This window comes from Mandrillus leucophaeus, unplaced genomic scaffold (assembly GCF_000951045.1).
Source record: "Mandrillus leucophaeus isolate KB7577 unplaced genomic scaffold, Mleu.le_1.0 Scaffold614, whole genome shotgun sequence".
NCBI lineage: Eukaryota > Metazoa > Chordata > Mammalia > Primates > Cercopithecidae > Mandrillus > Mandrillus leucophaeus.
This window is the reverse complement of record NW_012106631.1, coordinates 486,725-499,223: the sequence shown is the minus strand read 5'-3', so window position 1 is coordinate 499,223 and position 12,499 is coordinate 486,725. Positions and strand designations below refer to the sequence as shown.

At 42.8% G+C, this 12,499-nt stretch overlaps 1 protein-coding gene across 1 annotated transcript; it reads left to right on the top strand.

The window, feature by feature from the left end:
* Nucleotides 1-2,777: 2,777 nt before the first annotated feature.
* On the top strand, nucleotides 2,778-7,558 carry NEUROD1 (neuronal differentiation 1). The gene is made up of 2 exons (XM_012000043.1): nucleotides 2,778-3,224; nucleotides 4,807-7,558. The coding sequence occupies exon 2, from the start codon at nucleotides 4,818-4,820 to the stop codon at nucleotides 5,886-5,888; it is 1,071 nt and encodes a 356-aa protein (XP_011855433.1). The 5' UTR covers nucleotides 2,778-3,224; nucleotides 4,807-4,817; the 3' UTR covers nucleotides 5,889-7,558.
* Nucleotides 7,559-12,499: the final 4,941 nt, after the last annotated feature.

Sequence of the window (12,499 nt, the reverse complement as noted above, 5' to 3'; positions counted from 1 at the left end):
GGGGCATTGCTCGAGGGCAGTGAGTCATGAAAGCAGCTTTTGTTGTCCGCGCGTGCGGTTCGCGTGCCGCTGGGTAGCCTGCAGCGCCCAGTAGGGACGGGAGCTGGGGAAGTACGGCTAACTGGCAGCGAGGGGAGAGAGAAAAAACTTAGGGAATCAGGAGGGGGAAAAGTGTGCAACCGTCCAAACAAGTCCAAAGAGAAGAAAATAAGGAGGCGGGGCGGGGCAGCGGAGACGGTCCTCAGCACTAAGCCCCGCCGCGCCTTCAGCTCTGTCCTCTCCCGGCGTCCGGCTGACTCTTCTCTCGCCCCAATTTCTCGCGCCTTCAACCCCAAACAAAACGCACCTCAATCCAGGCCGTGGTCCGGGCTCCTCCCTTTAGGGTCTTACTACCCTGCATCTCCCGGGAGCCTCGCGGGCACTGGCTGAGAGTCGCGATGCCGGCGCTCTGGGTCGAAATTATCCGCGCTGAGGAGGGTCACATCGGAGCGCTGCAGGCTGGAAAGCCCAGTGACAGCCACCGTGAGACCCAACCTCAGCCCGGTCTCTGAAACATCTTGGAGTGGCCTTTCCTTTGTAAAAATCCCCAGTCCTGAGCGAACAACGCGCAGTGGGATTAGAAATGAATTTATCAAGGGGAGAGGAGGAAACAGACTAGTAATTCCCGCACTTTAAGCATTTGAGTCTACTTCTGGCAAAATACTCGGGCGTCCCTCTTGCCCAAGAACATCTGACTCCACCATAATTCTCCTGTATTGCACAGGATGTCGCGAACTGGAGAAGTTTCTGCTTTCTGGGGGTGAGGACAAGAATTTAGCAGAGGGACCACTAGGCTACCACTGACCTCGAGGTTAGATGGAGTCCTTTCTCCTACTCCATCCCCAGATCTCCTCCGGAGCTCCCCAAAGTTGGAAAAATGAGAGCCTAGGCACGAGTTCCATATGCCTGCAGCACGGTGTGCTGCCAGTCGGGGCAGCTGCCGGGCGAGGGGCAGCACTTAACCTGGCCCTGCCGCAAATGTCCTCAGACCTCAGGCTGTGTACTACCTTTTAAGGGCTAGTACTCTGACGCCCTCGAGTTTTAGCCCAACACTGAAGATACATAGAGTACAGGGGTAAATCCTGGGACCAGGCCCCTGGATGACTTATTTTATCCTCCCCTATGTGCTTTGTCAGCCGAGTGAATGTAGAAAAGCAAGCAAAACTCCGGAACCCCACAACGATTCACGCCACGCTTCGGTGGCACAACTCCTTTCTTCCCCTTTTAGATGTGTACTGTACAGGGAAGGCTGCACCTGCCACCTTCAGACACCGGCGATCTGGCTAGGACCCTCTTCCTCTATCCCCACTCTCTCCTCCTGTCCCCACCCTCTTCCAGATGCACCCCAGTCCAGCCGCTCAACCCTGACACTGTTTGCAAACTCGAGGGATATTTAGTGTAATTGCCTTTAAATAAGCAATTCACGTAAGAGGTATTTATTGCAGAGGGCTTCAGGTCTGGGAGGGGGTAAGGAGTTAGTTAATGAAGGATTAGGGGCAAAGCTGGGAAAGAACGAGTAGATAGGCCAGTTTCTTTCTTTTTTAAAAAATCTATTCTGGAAAACGCTTTTTCGAAAAGAGTAAAGAATTGCTATTTAGGCAACTGTGGCTCCTTCGGAACTGATCGGGAATTTCTGTGGTCTTTGCTTGACCTACAAGGTGGGAGTTTCAAATCAGAGGCTTTGAAGTCTGGAGGAGTTCGCAGCCATTAATCCTTCCCGGGGTTGTGCTAAAGGCATTTCTAGAAAGAAATCAATCGGAAAGACCCGTTCAACACAGGCCCATTGCATCTTCTCTTTGAAAAGGCTTGTCTGAGTCAAGTATCTTATACAGACCCGAGATTGAGGGGAGCAAGAGCGCAGGTCCGGCTGTGGCGAGGTGTCCACCACCGTACTCATGGTCAATGCCTGGACTAGAGAGCCGAGGCCATGCAGGGCGGGCTGGCCAGGTAACTGGAAGCGTCCCTGGACTGGCTGAGAGGAAGTGCCTTTTGCAGCAACCCAGTGGCCATGGCTAAAAGGCAGAATCCAACCGTCAAAGAAGCCCCCAGCTCCCACATAAGAAAGCGCAAAGGCCAATGGAGCCAAGGCCTCCTCGAGAGAACTAGCTCGCTTTGAGGACAAGATCCTGGGGATGGCGGTAGGGACTGACGTAGTGAGAGGGTCTGGAGGGATAGTGGTAGCTGAGAGTCAGGACACGAAGGATTGAACGTATGGTAGGGATAGAATGGCAAGTACAAATTTTCTGTACTTAAGGAACTGGGAGAGGACGATCCGGTTAGGGAGGTTGAGGAACTAATCTCAACGCTGCGTTTACAGAAGAAGCCGCTTTTATATGGCGTATATGTTTGCTTAGAGGGGCCGAAGGAGATTAGGAGAAGCCATCCTTTGGCGCCAATGATCAAAGCGTCTGCCAAGGAGAAGCAGCCAAGGGATGGGCCTTTCAGACAGGGCAGGGAGTCATGCTGCTCTGGATGCCAGTGCCAGGAAAAGAAATCGAAAGGAGCGAGGACTCTTCACTGCGTGCCTCAGTCTCCCCGCTTCTGCCTCTTTCACCTCTGCCCTACTTCCGGCGTGAAAGCAGGCCACTCTCTCTGATGTAGACCTACTCAACATTAGCTTTTCCCTTCCTTCCCTCAAATCCCCTCCCCCCTCTATCCCCTGTCCCTTCTGCCGCCTGAAAGGGTTAATCTCTCCTGCGGGTAAAAACAGGTCCGCGGAGTCTCTAACTGGCGACAGATGGGCCACTTTCTTCTGGCCACAAAGGGGCCGGAATGGAGCGCTCCGCGGCATACAAATGGGCAGGTCACGTGGTTCCAGGCTCTTGGCTGGACCGGGAAGACCATATGGCGCATGCCGGGGAGGAAGGAGAAGGGGCGGGAGTAGGGGTGGAGGGTGAGGGGAGCGGTTGTCAGAGGAGGGCGGGAGACAAGCAAGGCGTGGGGAGAAGTGGGGAGGAGGGGAGAACCGGGAGCGCACAGCCTGGACGCGTGCGCAGGCGGCAGGCGCAGAGACCTGCTAGCTCCTCAGCTAGCAGCCCCGCCCGCGCTTAGCATCACTAACTGGGCTATATAACCTGAGCGCCCGCGCGGCCAGGACACGAGGAATTCGCCCACGCAGGAGGCACGGCGTCCGGAGGCCCCAGGGTTATGAGACTTTCACTGCTCAGGACCTACTAACAACAAAGGTAATTACAATTCTTTCATTTTTTTGCCCTAGAATAGAAGCAATAACTGAAGACTGATGCACCTACATATTCTGTATGTGTGCGTTTGCGAGCGTGTGTATGTGTGTTGAGACCAGCATCCCTCTCCATAATTGCCCATAAGTACTCACACATAATGAGTCGTGTCACTCAAGTACCCCCTGCAGGCTTTCTAATTTCAATTTTAAGAATTTGGGTTTCTTTTGTGGATAGCATAGGAGCTTGGATTTTTTAAAAGAATACACAGTAATTATGATTATCTGCTAGTGCTGATTTTAAAGTCCCAAAAGCAATAATGACTTCATTTTCTCACTTCTTACAAGAAGAAGAAGAAAAAAAAGCTGTGTTATCAATATATATTTTGTGTGCATGTATTTTACGCATATTAGGAGTGTCAAGCTGTGTTTTCAGTGAATGAAAGCGACATGGATACCTTGAGAATTCACACCATGGAAAATAAATCAGGTTCAGAGATAGTTTAGTTGAGAGGGGGGAAAGTGAAGAAAGGGAGAGGGACTCACTCCTGCTACCTGTTACCGCTCTAGAGGCGGCCAAGTCCCCAGCAGCCACTACTGGAGCCAGAAATGCAGTTGTTTTACTAACGGCTTTTTATTTTCCTTATTAGAAGCAGCAACTTCGCGGTTGCCAATCGCTGACCATTATAATTACTCAATTTTTTAAAGGGAGGTTTGAGGCGAACTTTGAAAAGCCTCAATAAAGAGCGGGCGGCCCTTTCAATGGGCTGTTTATTAGAGAGGAGCCTTCCGCACCTGATCCCCGGCGCGTGGGAGAGCGCTCTGCGCCGCGCCCCCAGCCCTCGCCCTGCAGCTAGCGCTTTTGTACAAGGTGGAAATTCAGCGGCGGGCCAGAGATGGAAGGCAAGAAAAGAAAGGCGAGGGAGGGGTGGAAGACCCTGTCCACTTTTGTTGCCAAATGTTACATTGATGGTGGAACAATTTGGCGGAAACTATTTTTCCTCCTTTCTGCATTTGCTCTTCAGTATCCCGTCTGTGTAATCTTCTTAAAAATCGCTGCCAGTATTAGTAAATTACGCAATGGCTCTTCAACTTAAATCGCTAAGTACCTAGAAGCCAGGACAAAAATGGAAGCAGAATGTGTGATTTTTCAGCTCATTTGTGTGTGTGTGTGTGTGTGTGTGTGTGTATGTGTAGTTGTGAGTGACTTTGAACACATTTGGATAAACATGAAGTCACTGAAATGTACAGTCATTTCCACACACATTATCTTGTCGGGCAACCACCATAAACACATTTAAGTTAATCACTAGGATACAAACACATATGCGTGAGTGGTGTACACATATACATATTCACTGCCTTCCCCCAGTCCTGTCCTCACTCCTACGTACCAGCGGGGCACACGCACGCGCCATTATAAAACACTGCATTTAACTTTTTCTCGGAGGCATTCATTTTGTAATGGGCAGGTACTTTTCTCAAGCATTTGTACAGATTGAGGGAGTGGAAGCTGAAGGCGTATCTGGCTTTTGAATATAGCGTTTTTCTCCTTTTCTTTCTGTTTGCCTCTACCCTGTTGAATGTAGGAAATCTAAACATGACCAAATCGTACAGCGAGAGTGGGCTGATGGGCGAACCTCAGCCCCAAGGTCCTCCAAGCTGGACAGACGAGTGTCTCAGTTCTCAGGACGAGGAGCACGAGGCAGACAAGAAGGAGGACGACCTCGAAGCCATGAACGCAGAGGAGGACTCACTGAGGAATGGGGGAGAGGAGGAGGACGAAGACGAGGACCTGGAAGAGGAGGAAGAAGAGGAAGAGGAGGATGACGATCAAAAGCCCAAGAGACGCGGCCCCAAAAAGAAGAAGATGACCAAGGCTCGCCTGGAGCGTTTTAAATTGAGACGCATGAAGGCTAACGCCCGGGAGCGCAACCGCATGCACGGACTGAACGCGGCCCTAGACAACCTGCGCAAGGTGGTGCCCTGCTATTCTAAGACGCAGAAGCTGTCCAAAATCGAGACTCTGCGCTTGGCCAAGAACTACATCTGGGCTCTGTCGGAGATCCTGCGCTCAGGCAAAAGCCCAGACCTGGTCTCCTTCGTTCAGACCCTTTGCAAGGGCTTATCCCAACCCACCACCAACCTGGTTGCGGGCTGCCTGCAACTCAATCCTCGGACTTTTCTGCCTGAACAGAACCAGGACATGCCCCCGCACCTGCCGACGGCCAGCGCTTCCTTCCCTGTACACCCCTACTCCTACCAGTCGCCTGGGCTGCCCAGTCCGCCTTACGGCACCATGGACAGCTCCCATGTCTTCCACGTCAAGCCGCCGCCGCACGCCTACAGCGCAGCGCTGGAGCCCTTCTTTGAAAGCCCTCTGACTGATTGCACCAGCCCTTCCTTTGATGGACCCCTCAGCCCGCCGCTCAGCATCAATGGCAACTTCTCTTTCAAACACGAACCGTCCGCCGAGTTTGAGAAAAATTATGCCTTTACCATGCACTATCCTGCAGCGACCCTGGCAGGGGCCCAAAGCCACGGATCAATCTTCTCGGGCACCGCTGCCCCTCGCTGCGAGATCCCCATAGACAATATTATGTCCTTCGATAGCCATTCACATCATGAGCGAGTCATGAGTGCCCAGCTCAATGCCATCTTTCATGATTAGAGGCACGCCAGTTTCACCATTTCCGGGAAACGAACCCACTGTGCTTACAGTGACTGTCGTGTTTACAAAAGGCAGCCCTTTGGGTACTACTGCTGCAAAGTGCAAATACTCCAAGCTTCAAGTGATATATGTATTTATTGTCATTACTGCCTTTGGAAGAAACAGGGGATCAAAGTTCCTGTTCACCTTATGTATTATTTTCTATAGCTCTTCTATTTTAAAAAAAAATACAGTAAAGTTAAAGAAATGCACCACGAATTTGGTGTAGCTGTATTCAGATCGTATTAATTATCTGATCGGGATAACAAAATCACAAGCAATAATTAGGAACTATGCAATTTTTAAACTAGTAATGGGCCAATTAAAATATATATAAATATATATTTTTCAACCAGCATTTTACTACTTGTTACCTTTCCCATGCTGAATTATTTTGTTGTGATTTTGTACAGAATTTTTAATGACTTTTTATAATGTGAATTTCCTATTTTAAAACCATGCAGCTTCATCAATTTTTATACATATCAGAAAAGTAGAATTATATCTAATTTATACAAAATAATTTAACTAATTTAAACCAGCAGAAAAGTGCTTAGAAAGTTATTGTGTTGCCTTAGCACTTCTTTCCTCTCTAATTGTAAAAAAAAAAAAAAAAAAAAAAAAAAATTGCACAATTTGAGCAATTCATTTCACTTTAAAGTCTTTCCCTCTCCCTAAAATATAAACCAGAATCATAATTTTCAAGAGAATAAAAAATTAAGAGATGCATTCCCTATCAAAACATATCAATTCAACACATTAGTTGCACAAGCTTGTATATACATATTATAAATAAATGCCAACATACCCTTCTTTAAATCAAAAGCTGCTTGACTATCACATACAATTTGCACTGTTACTTTTTAGTCTTTTACTCCTTTGCATTCCATGATTTTACAGAGAATCTGAAGCTATTGATGTTTCCAGAAAATATAAATGCATGATTTTATACATAGTCACAAAAATGGTGGTTTGTCATATATTCATGTAATAAATCTGAGCCTAAATCTAATCAGGTTGTTAATGTTGGGATTTATATCTATTGTAGTCAATTAGTACAGTAGCTTAAATAAATTCAAACCATTTAATTCATAATTAGAACAATAGCTATTGCATGTAAAATGCAGTCCAGAATAAGTGCTGTTTGAGATGTGATGCTGGTACCACTGGAATCGAGCTGTACTGTAATTTTGTTTGTAATCCTGTATATTATGGTGTAATGCACAATTTAGAAAACATTCATCCAGTTGCAATAAAATAGTATTGAAAGTGAGAGCAATTGTTGCATTTCTTCTTAAAGGGATTTTGTTTTCATTTCTGGGGAAAATAGTTGCTTTTTTGCTGAGTTAAAAAATACTAAACACTTCATGTAGAATAAAAGAAAAGAAAAAAGGTTTACCTTGGCATATGTTCTTGTCTGTTTATCTTGCACAGGGAATCACCAGCTCTTTGTAGATAATGAAAAGACCTAATTGATATTTCATTATTTGGAATATGGGACTGGACAGAGGTACAAACAGTGTGTTTTTTCTCTGTTTTAGGTAGCTTAGCCTTTAGGCTTTTTATTTCCATTTTTAAAAATGATTGTTACATGTTTTCTTCTATTTCTTTCTTTAAAAAGGTGGATTTTATTAATTATTAACAAACAAGACATAAACAAGTATCCCAGCATAGTTTGTCTATACATTTAAGACATATAAAACATTACTATTTTCTTGGTGTTCTGTTATCTGCACATTTTTCTGAACTAAACAGTTTTATCTCGCAAATAGTACTGTCCCAGAGAAATTTATATACTTTTGGAAAGTACCAAAGGGAAATGAGTTAAAGAAGCCAAGAGAAGTAACATTTTATAACTGTTCTATAAACATCTTGTGATGATTTCCATCATTTTTCCATGAAAAAGCATAATGGATTATTTGTACTGAAGAACACACTATTTGTACCGTATTTTAGGAAGGTGTAATTATTTCCTCCCCCCTCCCCCCACCCTTTGGGGCACTATTCTGTTGTTTCATGAACACAACTCACTGGAAAAACTTATGGAAGATTCTGTCTATTGTTACGTCCACTTCAAAAAAAAAAAAAGAGTTTGGCATTTCTTTTCCTCTGGATGTACTGACTGACAGTCATGATTCCTAGGGAATATCATTTTGGCACTTGTGCCCTGGCTCTACCGTGGTGCTCTGATTACTGTCATTAGTAACTCCATTGTTTCTACTCTGATTCGGGTGCCACATTGGATGACTACCCCCCTTCCCAAGCTTGTTCCTTTAATCTCCTTCTCATTGGTGATTTAGGGGTTCCAGAAAGCTGACCTCATTTAGCAAGCTGCTCCAGAAAAATGTGAGTAATGTAATGGACAGGAACAATTAGCCATACTAATAACATTGCCAATGAGGCTGCGTCAAGCTGTGACAGTAGCAGTAAGGAATACTTTGACGTTAAAAAAATGTTTGAGAGCAATTTAAAATATATTATTTTAACATGTTTTCTATCAGCCTTCATCACATGACAGAAATACTTTTAAGTTAGTCCCAACTTTATCTAAAATGCAGCAATCTCATTCCAACTGAATCAGAGTTGTTATTTTGGAATCAAGCTGTTGCTTCTATATCCTGGATTGTTCTCACTGTTCTTACTTTAAGAGACATAATACTGATATGATAGTTGAATACTACCAGTCTTCCAGCATAGGAGGTAATGAAGTGAACATTCAGATCTGATCTAATCTATTAAGTAGCTCAATTTTACCTGCAGTTAAAATTAGACATCTTCATGCAAACTAAAATCTGTTGCTGTAGTGAAGAGAAGAAATAAAAGAATGACATTTTAGGAATTCCAGCTTTCAAAATAGCAAACAGGAAAATCTAGACTGTGATCTTTTGTAAGGTAGAAACGAACACTGAAAGTTAGGTTTTTGTTTTGTTTTGTTTTGTTTTTCCATTTTGCCAATAGAACTTCATTCTAAAACATAGGGATTCTTTCAGTCAGTCAAGGAGTAACTCACATGCCACCATCTTTTATTCAAAGGCAGGCACAGATGTTCCTTCTGCAGGGGAGGATTTAATTTATGAAAATGATATTGTTTATGCATGAATGAACTGCATGCACTCTGCATAACACATAGCACTTCCATCTGATCAGAGAAATGCCACAGAACCAGTGCCAATGTCAGAAACATATTCTACAAATTTACTCACTTAAATGTTTAATGAATATTTGGAAGGCACTTTCAAACCATAAGAAACATTTTAAATTATCTTCTTTTATGAATTCCTACCCATATTTAAAAAAGACTCTTACAGCTTTTGTAACTGGCTAATGATTATACCCAGTTTGTAAGAAAAGAACATATTTTACTAAATGAAAACCAACCAACCAAAAAAAAAAAAAATGCTGGCAAGTTTGGCTTCACTGGAAAACATATTTCTTTTAGTTTTGCTGTTTAATGCTTGTCATGAATAATATTTGGGATTCTATGTGTTTCTTCATCTTGAGCCACGACTATTCCTATCAAATAAGATGCTTAGGTATACTTGTTTAATGTGAAAATCCTATGAATAGTTATTTCTAGAAAAAGCTGGTATGTAAAATCAAGGGGAAATTTCATAGTCTAAGATGAAATTGAGCTAAATAGTGTAACTGGTGCATAATTACTATTGAATAGGAACACTTCACATAACATATTTTATTTTACATAACCAATTGCAGCTATATAGTATGATCTATATACTTTTAATACTTAATTATAAATAAATTAAAATGAAAGATTATAATGCCTTAAGAATGTTCTACTAATCTTAGGTTTATAATGTTATAGTAAAATAACATCTGAAATACATTTTGTGTTCTAATTTATTAATCTTAAAATCCCTGTTTTTACATTTGAAAGTCCTTACATTCTTACAAAATTAATGCATTTTCTGAAAGAAGCTAGCAATTACTAAAATGATATAAGGATCATTAGCTAACAGTTTGAACCAAGCTGTTTTAGTTCTATAATTATACAAGAAATTTAAAGTGAAAATATCTATTAAGCAATTAATAAAACTAGGTTTCAAAATATTGGCTGATTTTCTCCTAATGGAAAATGTAAAACAGCAAAACTGTTTCTTAAACTACACAAAAACCTCCTCACTCTCTTTTTCTCTCCCTCTAACACCACTTATTTCTTGAAAATCACCTAAATAAAATCTTTAATTCCAGGGTCTGATGAAGAATAAAAGAGCCAAAGCAACATCTTGTAGAACACCAGGACTGAGAACTCTTGTTGTTACCATTGCAAAGAGGCATTCTGGCGTCAGATGCACAGTGATTTGTATGGTGGCATAATCATTGGCTGCTGGCCAGGCATTATGTTTCAGAGGACACTATTGTCAAGAACCATTCAACCAGAAATCTGCACTGTATGCACTCAAAAGTTGAGATCATCTGCCTTCCTATGACAGGAAGAATTCTGTGCTGGCAATTGACTCATGGACTCTCTTCACACACACTAAGGCTTGGTCCAATGGCTCTGATGGAATTAACCGTGCAGCCAAACTAGTGGCATTGACAAGACAAGGCCACAGTCTCTGGGGACTTCTGGTTAAATTGCTAATTTTAAAATGCAGAGTATTATGTTAATGCTGGATTAAATCTTCAGATACATTAAATGTGGATTTGGCCATCTAAGCATTATTATGTTATTTGCCCAGTTAATTTAGAGGTAGATGGACAGTGACAATAACTATCTCTACAGATCCACAATTCTAAGAGATGGATCCAATTGTGAAATGACATGGAGAGATAAAGAGTAAGTTCCATCTAGCATATACGAAATAACTTGGTAACTGACTTTTCTGTTAACTAGATGAAAAGCTAACCTGCTTTACACTTTCACATCTAAGGACAGACAACCAGAGAGGTGGCTTCACACACTAGGCCAGTGCTAACTAAGTGCTTTTCATTCACTTGCGCATTTCATCATCAAAGCAGCCTCCTGCCTTGTTTATAGATGGGGAAACTAGGAAGTTGAGATACCTAGATATTTGCATTTCTGTCTTCCTTTCTTCATTCAGGTTTTTCTTTCATTGCCACTTCCTCAAAGAAGCTTTTACTGATTCCCATTTAAAATAGCAACTGACTTCAACTCCACCAAAATCACTATACTGTCCCTCCCTCTTTCCAGAGCATTTGCCTGTCAAATATTATCTTATGTATTTACTTGTTTAGCTTATTTTTAAATTATTTGTTTATTTTTAAACTATCTATCTCTAGGTCTTCTAAGCACCCGAGAAACAGAGACAAAGTTGTCTCTTCTGTGTGTTGCTGTTCCTCTGGTTCTTCCTCTTTTTTAGAAGACCTAGAGGATCCTAAAAAAATATTAACTTTCCAAGGGAATTGAAGAACACTAGGCTGGGCGTGGTGGCACATGCCTGTAATCCCAGCACTTTGGGAGGCCGAGGCGGGTGGATCACGAGGTCAGGAGATCGAGACAAACCTGGCTAACACAGTGAAATCCTGTCTCTACTAAAAATATAAAAAAATTAGCCGGGCGTGGTGGCGGGTGCCTGTAGTCTCAGCTACTCGGGAGGCTGAGGCAGGAGAATGGTGAACCCAGGAGGCGGAGGTTGCAGTGAACCGAGATCATGCCACTGCACTCCAGCCTGGGTGACAGAGCCAGACTCCGTCTTAAAAAAAAAAAAAAGAAGAAGAAGAAGAACACTAATGTAATGCTAAAGCCTATGCTATAAGTCAAGTCAGTTGAGAATGGAGAGGACCATAGATTATTTTCAGTCCAGCAAATGTTATAAACATTAATTCTACGACAAGAAAACAATTGAAACGAATTTCTATCATACTGCATGGCACCAAACTCCCCCCACTTCCTTTTTGAGGATCATGAGTTGTCAGTTATTGTTTCTTTTATTGATATCAATTGGTTAAATATAATCTAGAATCGGAATAAAAACAATTATAGGCTTTTTCCAGACCATGTATTTCAATGCATGTTCTTTTTTCCTTTCTGTTCATTATTCTTTCAGTAATTGTTTTTGTTCTATTTTTAGTGTTATGTAAAATTACTCTAGCTCATAATTTCTATTTTAAAGTGTTCAGTGCATAAACTTAGCACATCAATACTATCTTTTTAGTGTTCGCTCTCAATGATGTCAGTTAAGAGATCATCATCACTTTTGGTGACGTCAATGAAGGGGTATTACAATCTTCAGAGAACTGTTAATCCCTTTCCACTGGTGTCACTAACAATTGTAGTGCTTGTTTACTCATAGCAAGTACGTGACTAAGTAATGTTAACATCAAAGCAGAAAGAGGATAATAAAGCGTTCTAAAAAGAAAATTTGGTGGCTGGGTGCAGTGGCTCACACCTGTAATGCCAGCACTTTTGAGAGGCCGATGCAGGTGGATTGTTTGAGCCTAGGAGTTTGAGACCAGTCTGGGCAACATGGTGAAACCTCATGTCTACAAAAAATACAAAAATTAGTGGTGCATGATGGCGTGCATCTATAGTCCCAGTTACTCGGGGGCTCAGGTGGGAGGATCACCTGAGCCTGGGGAGGTCAAGGCTG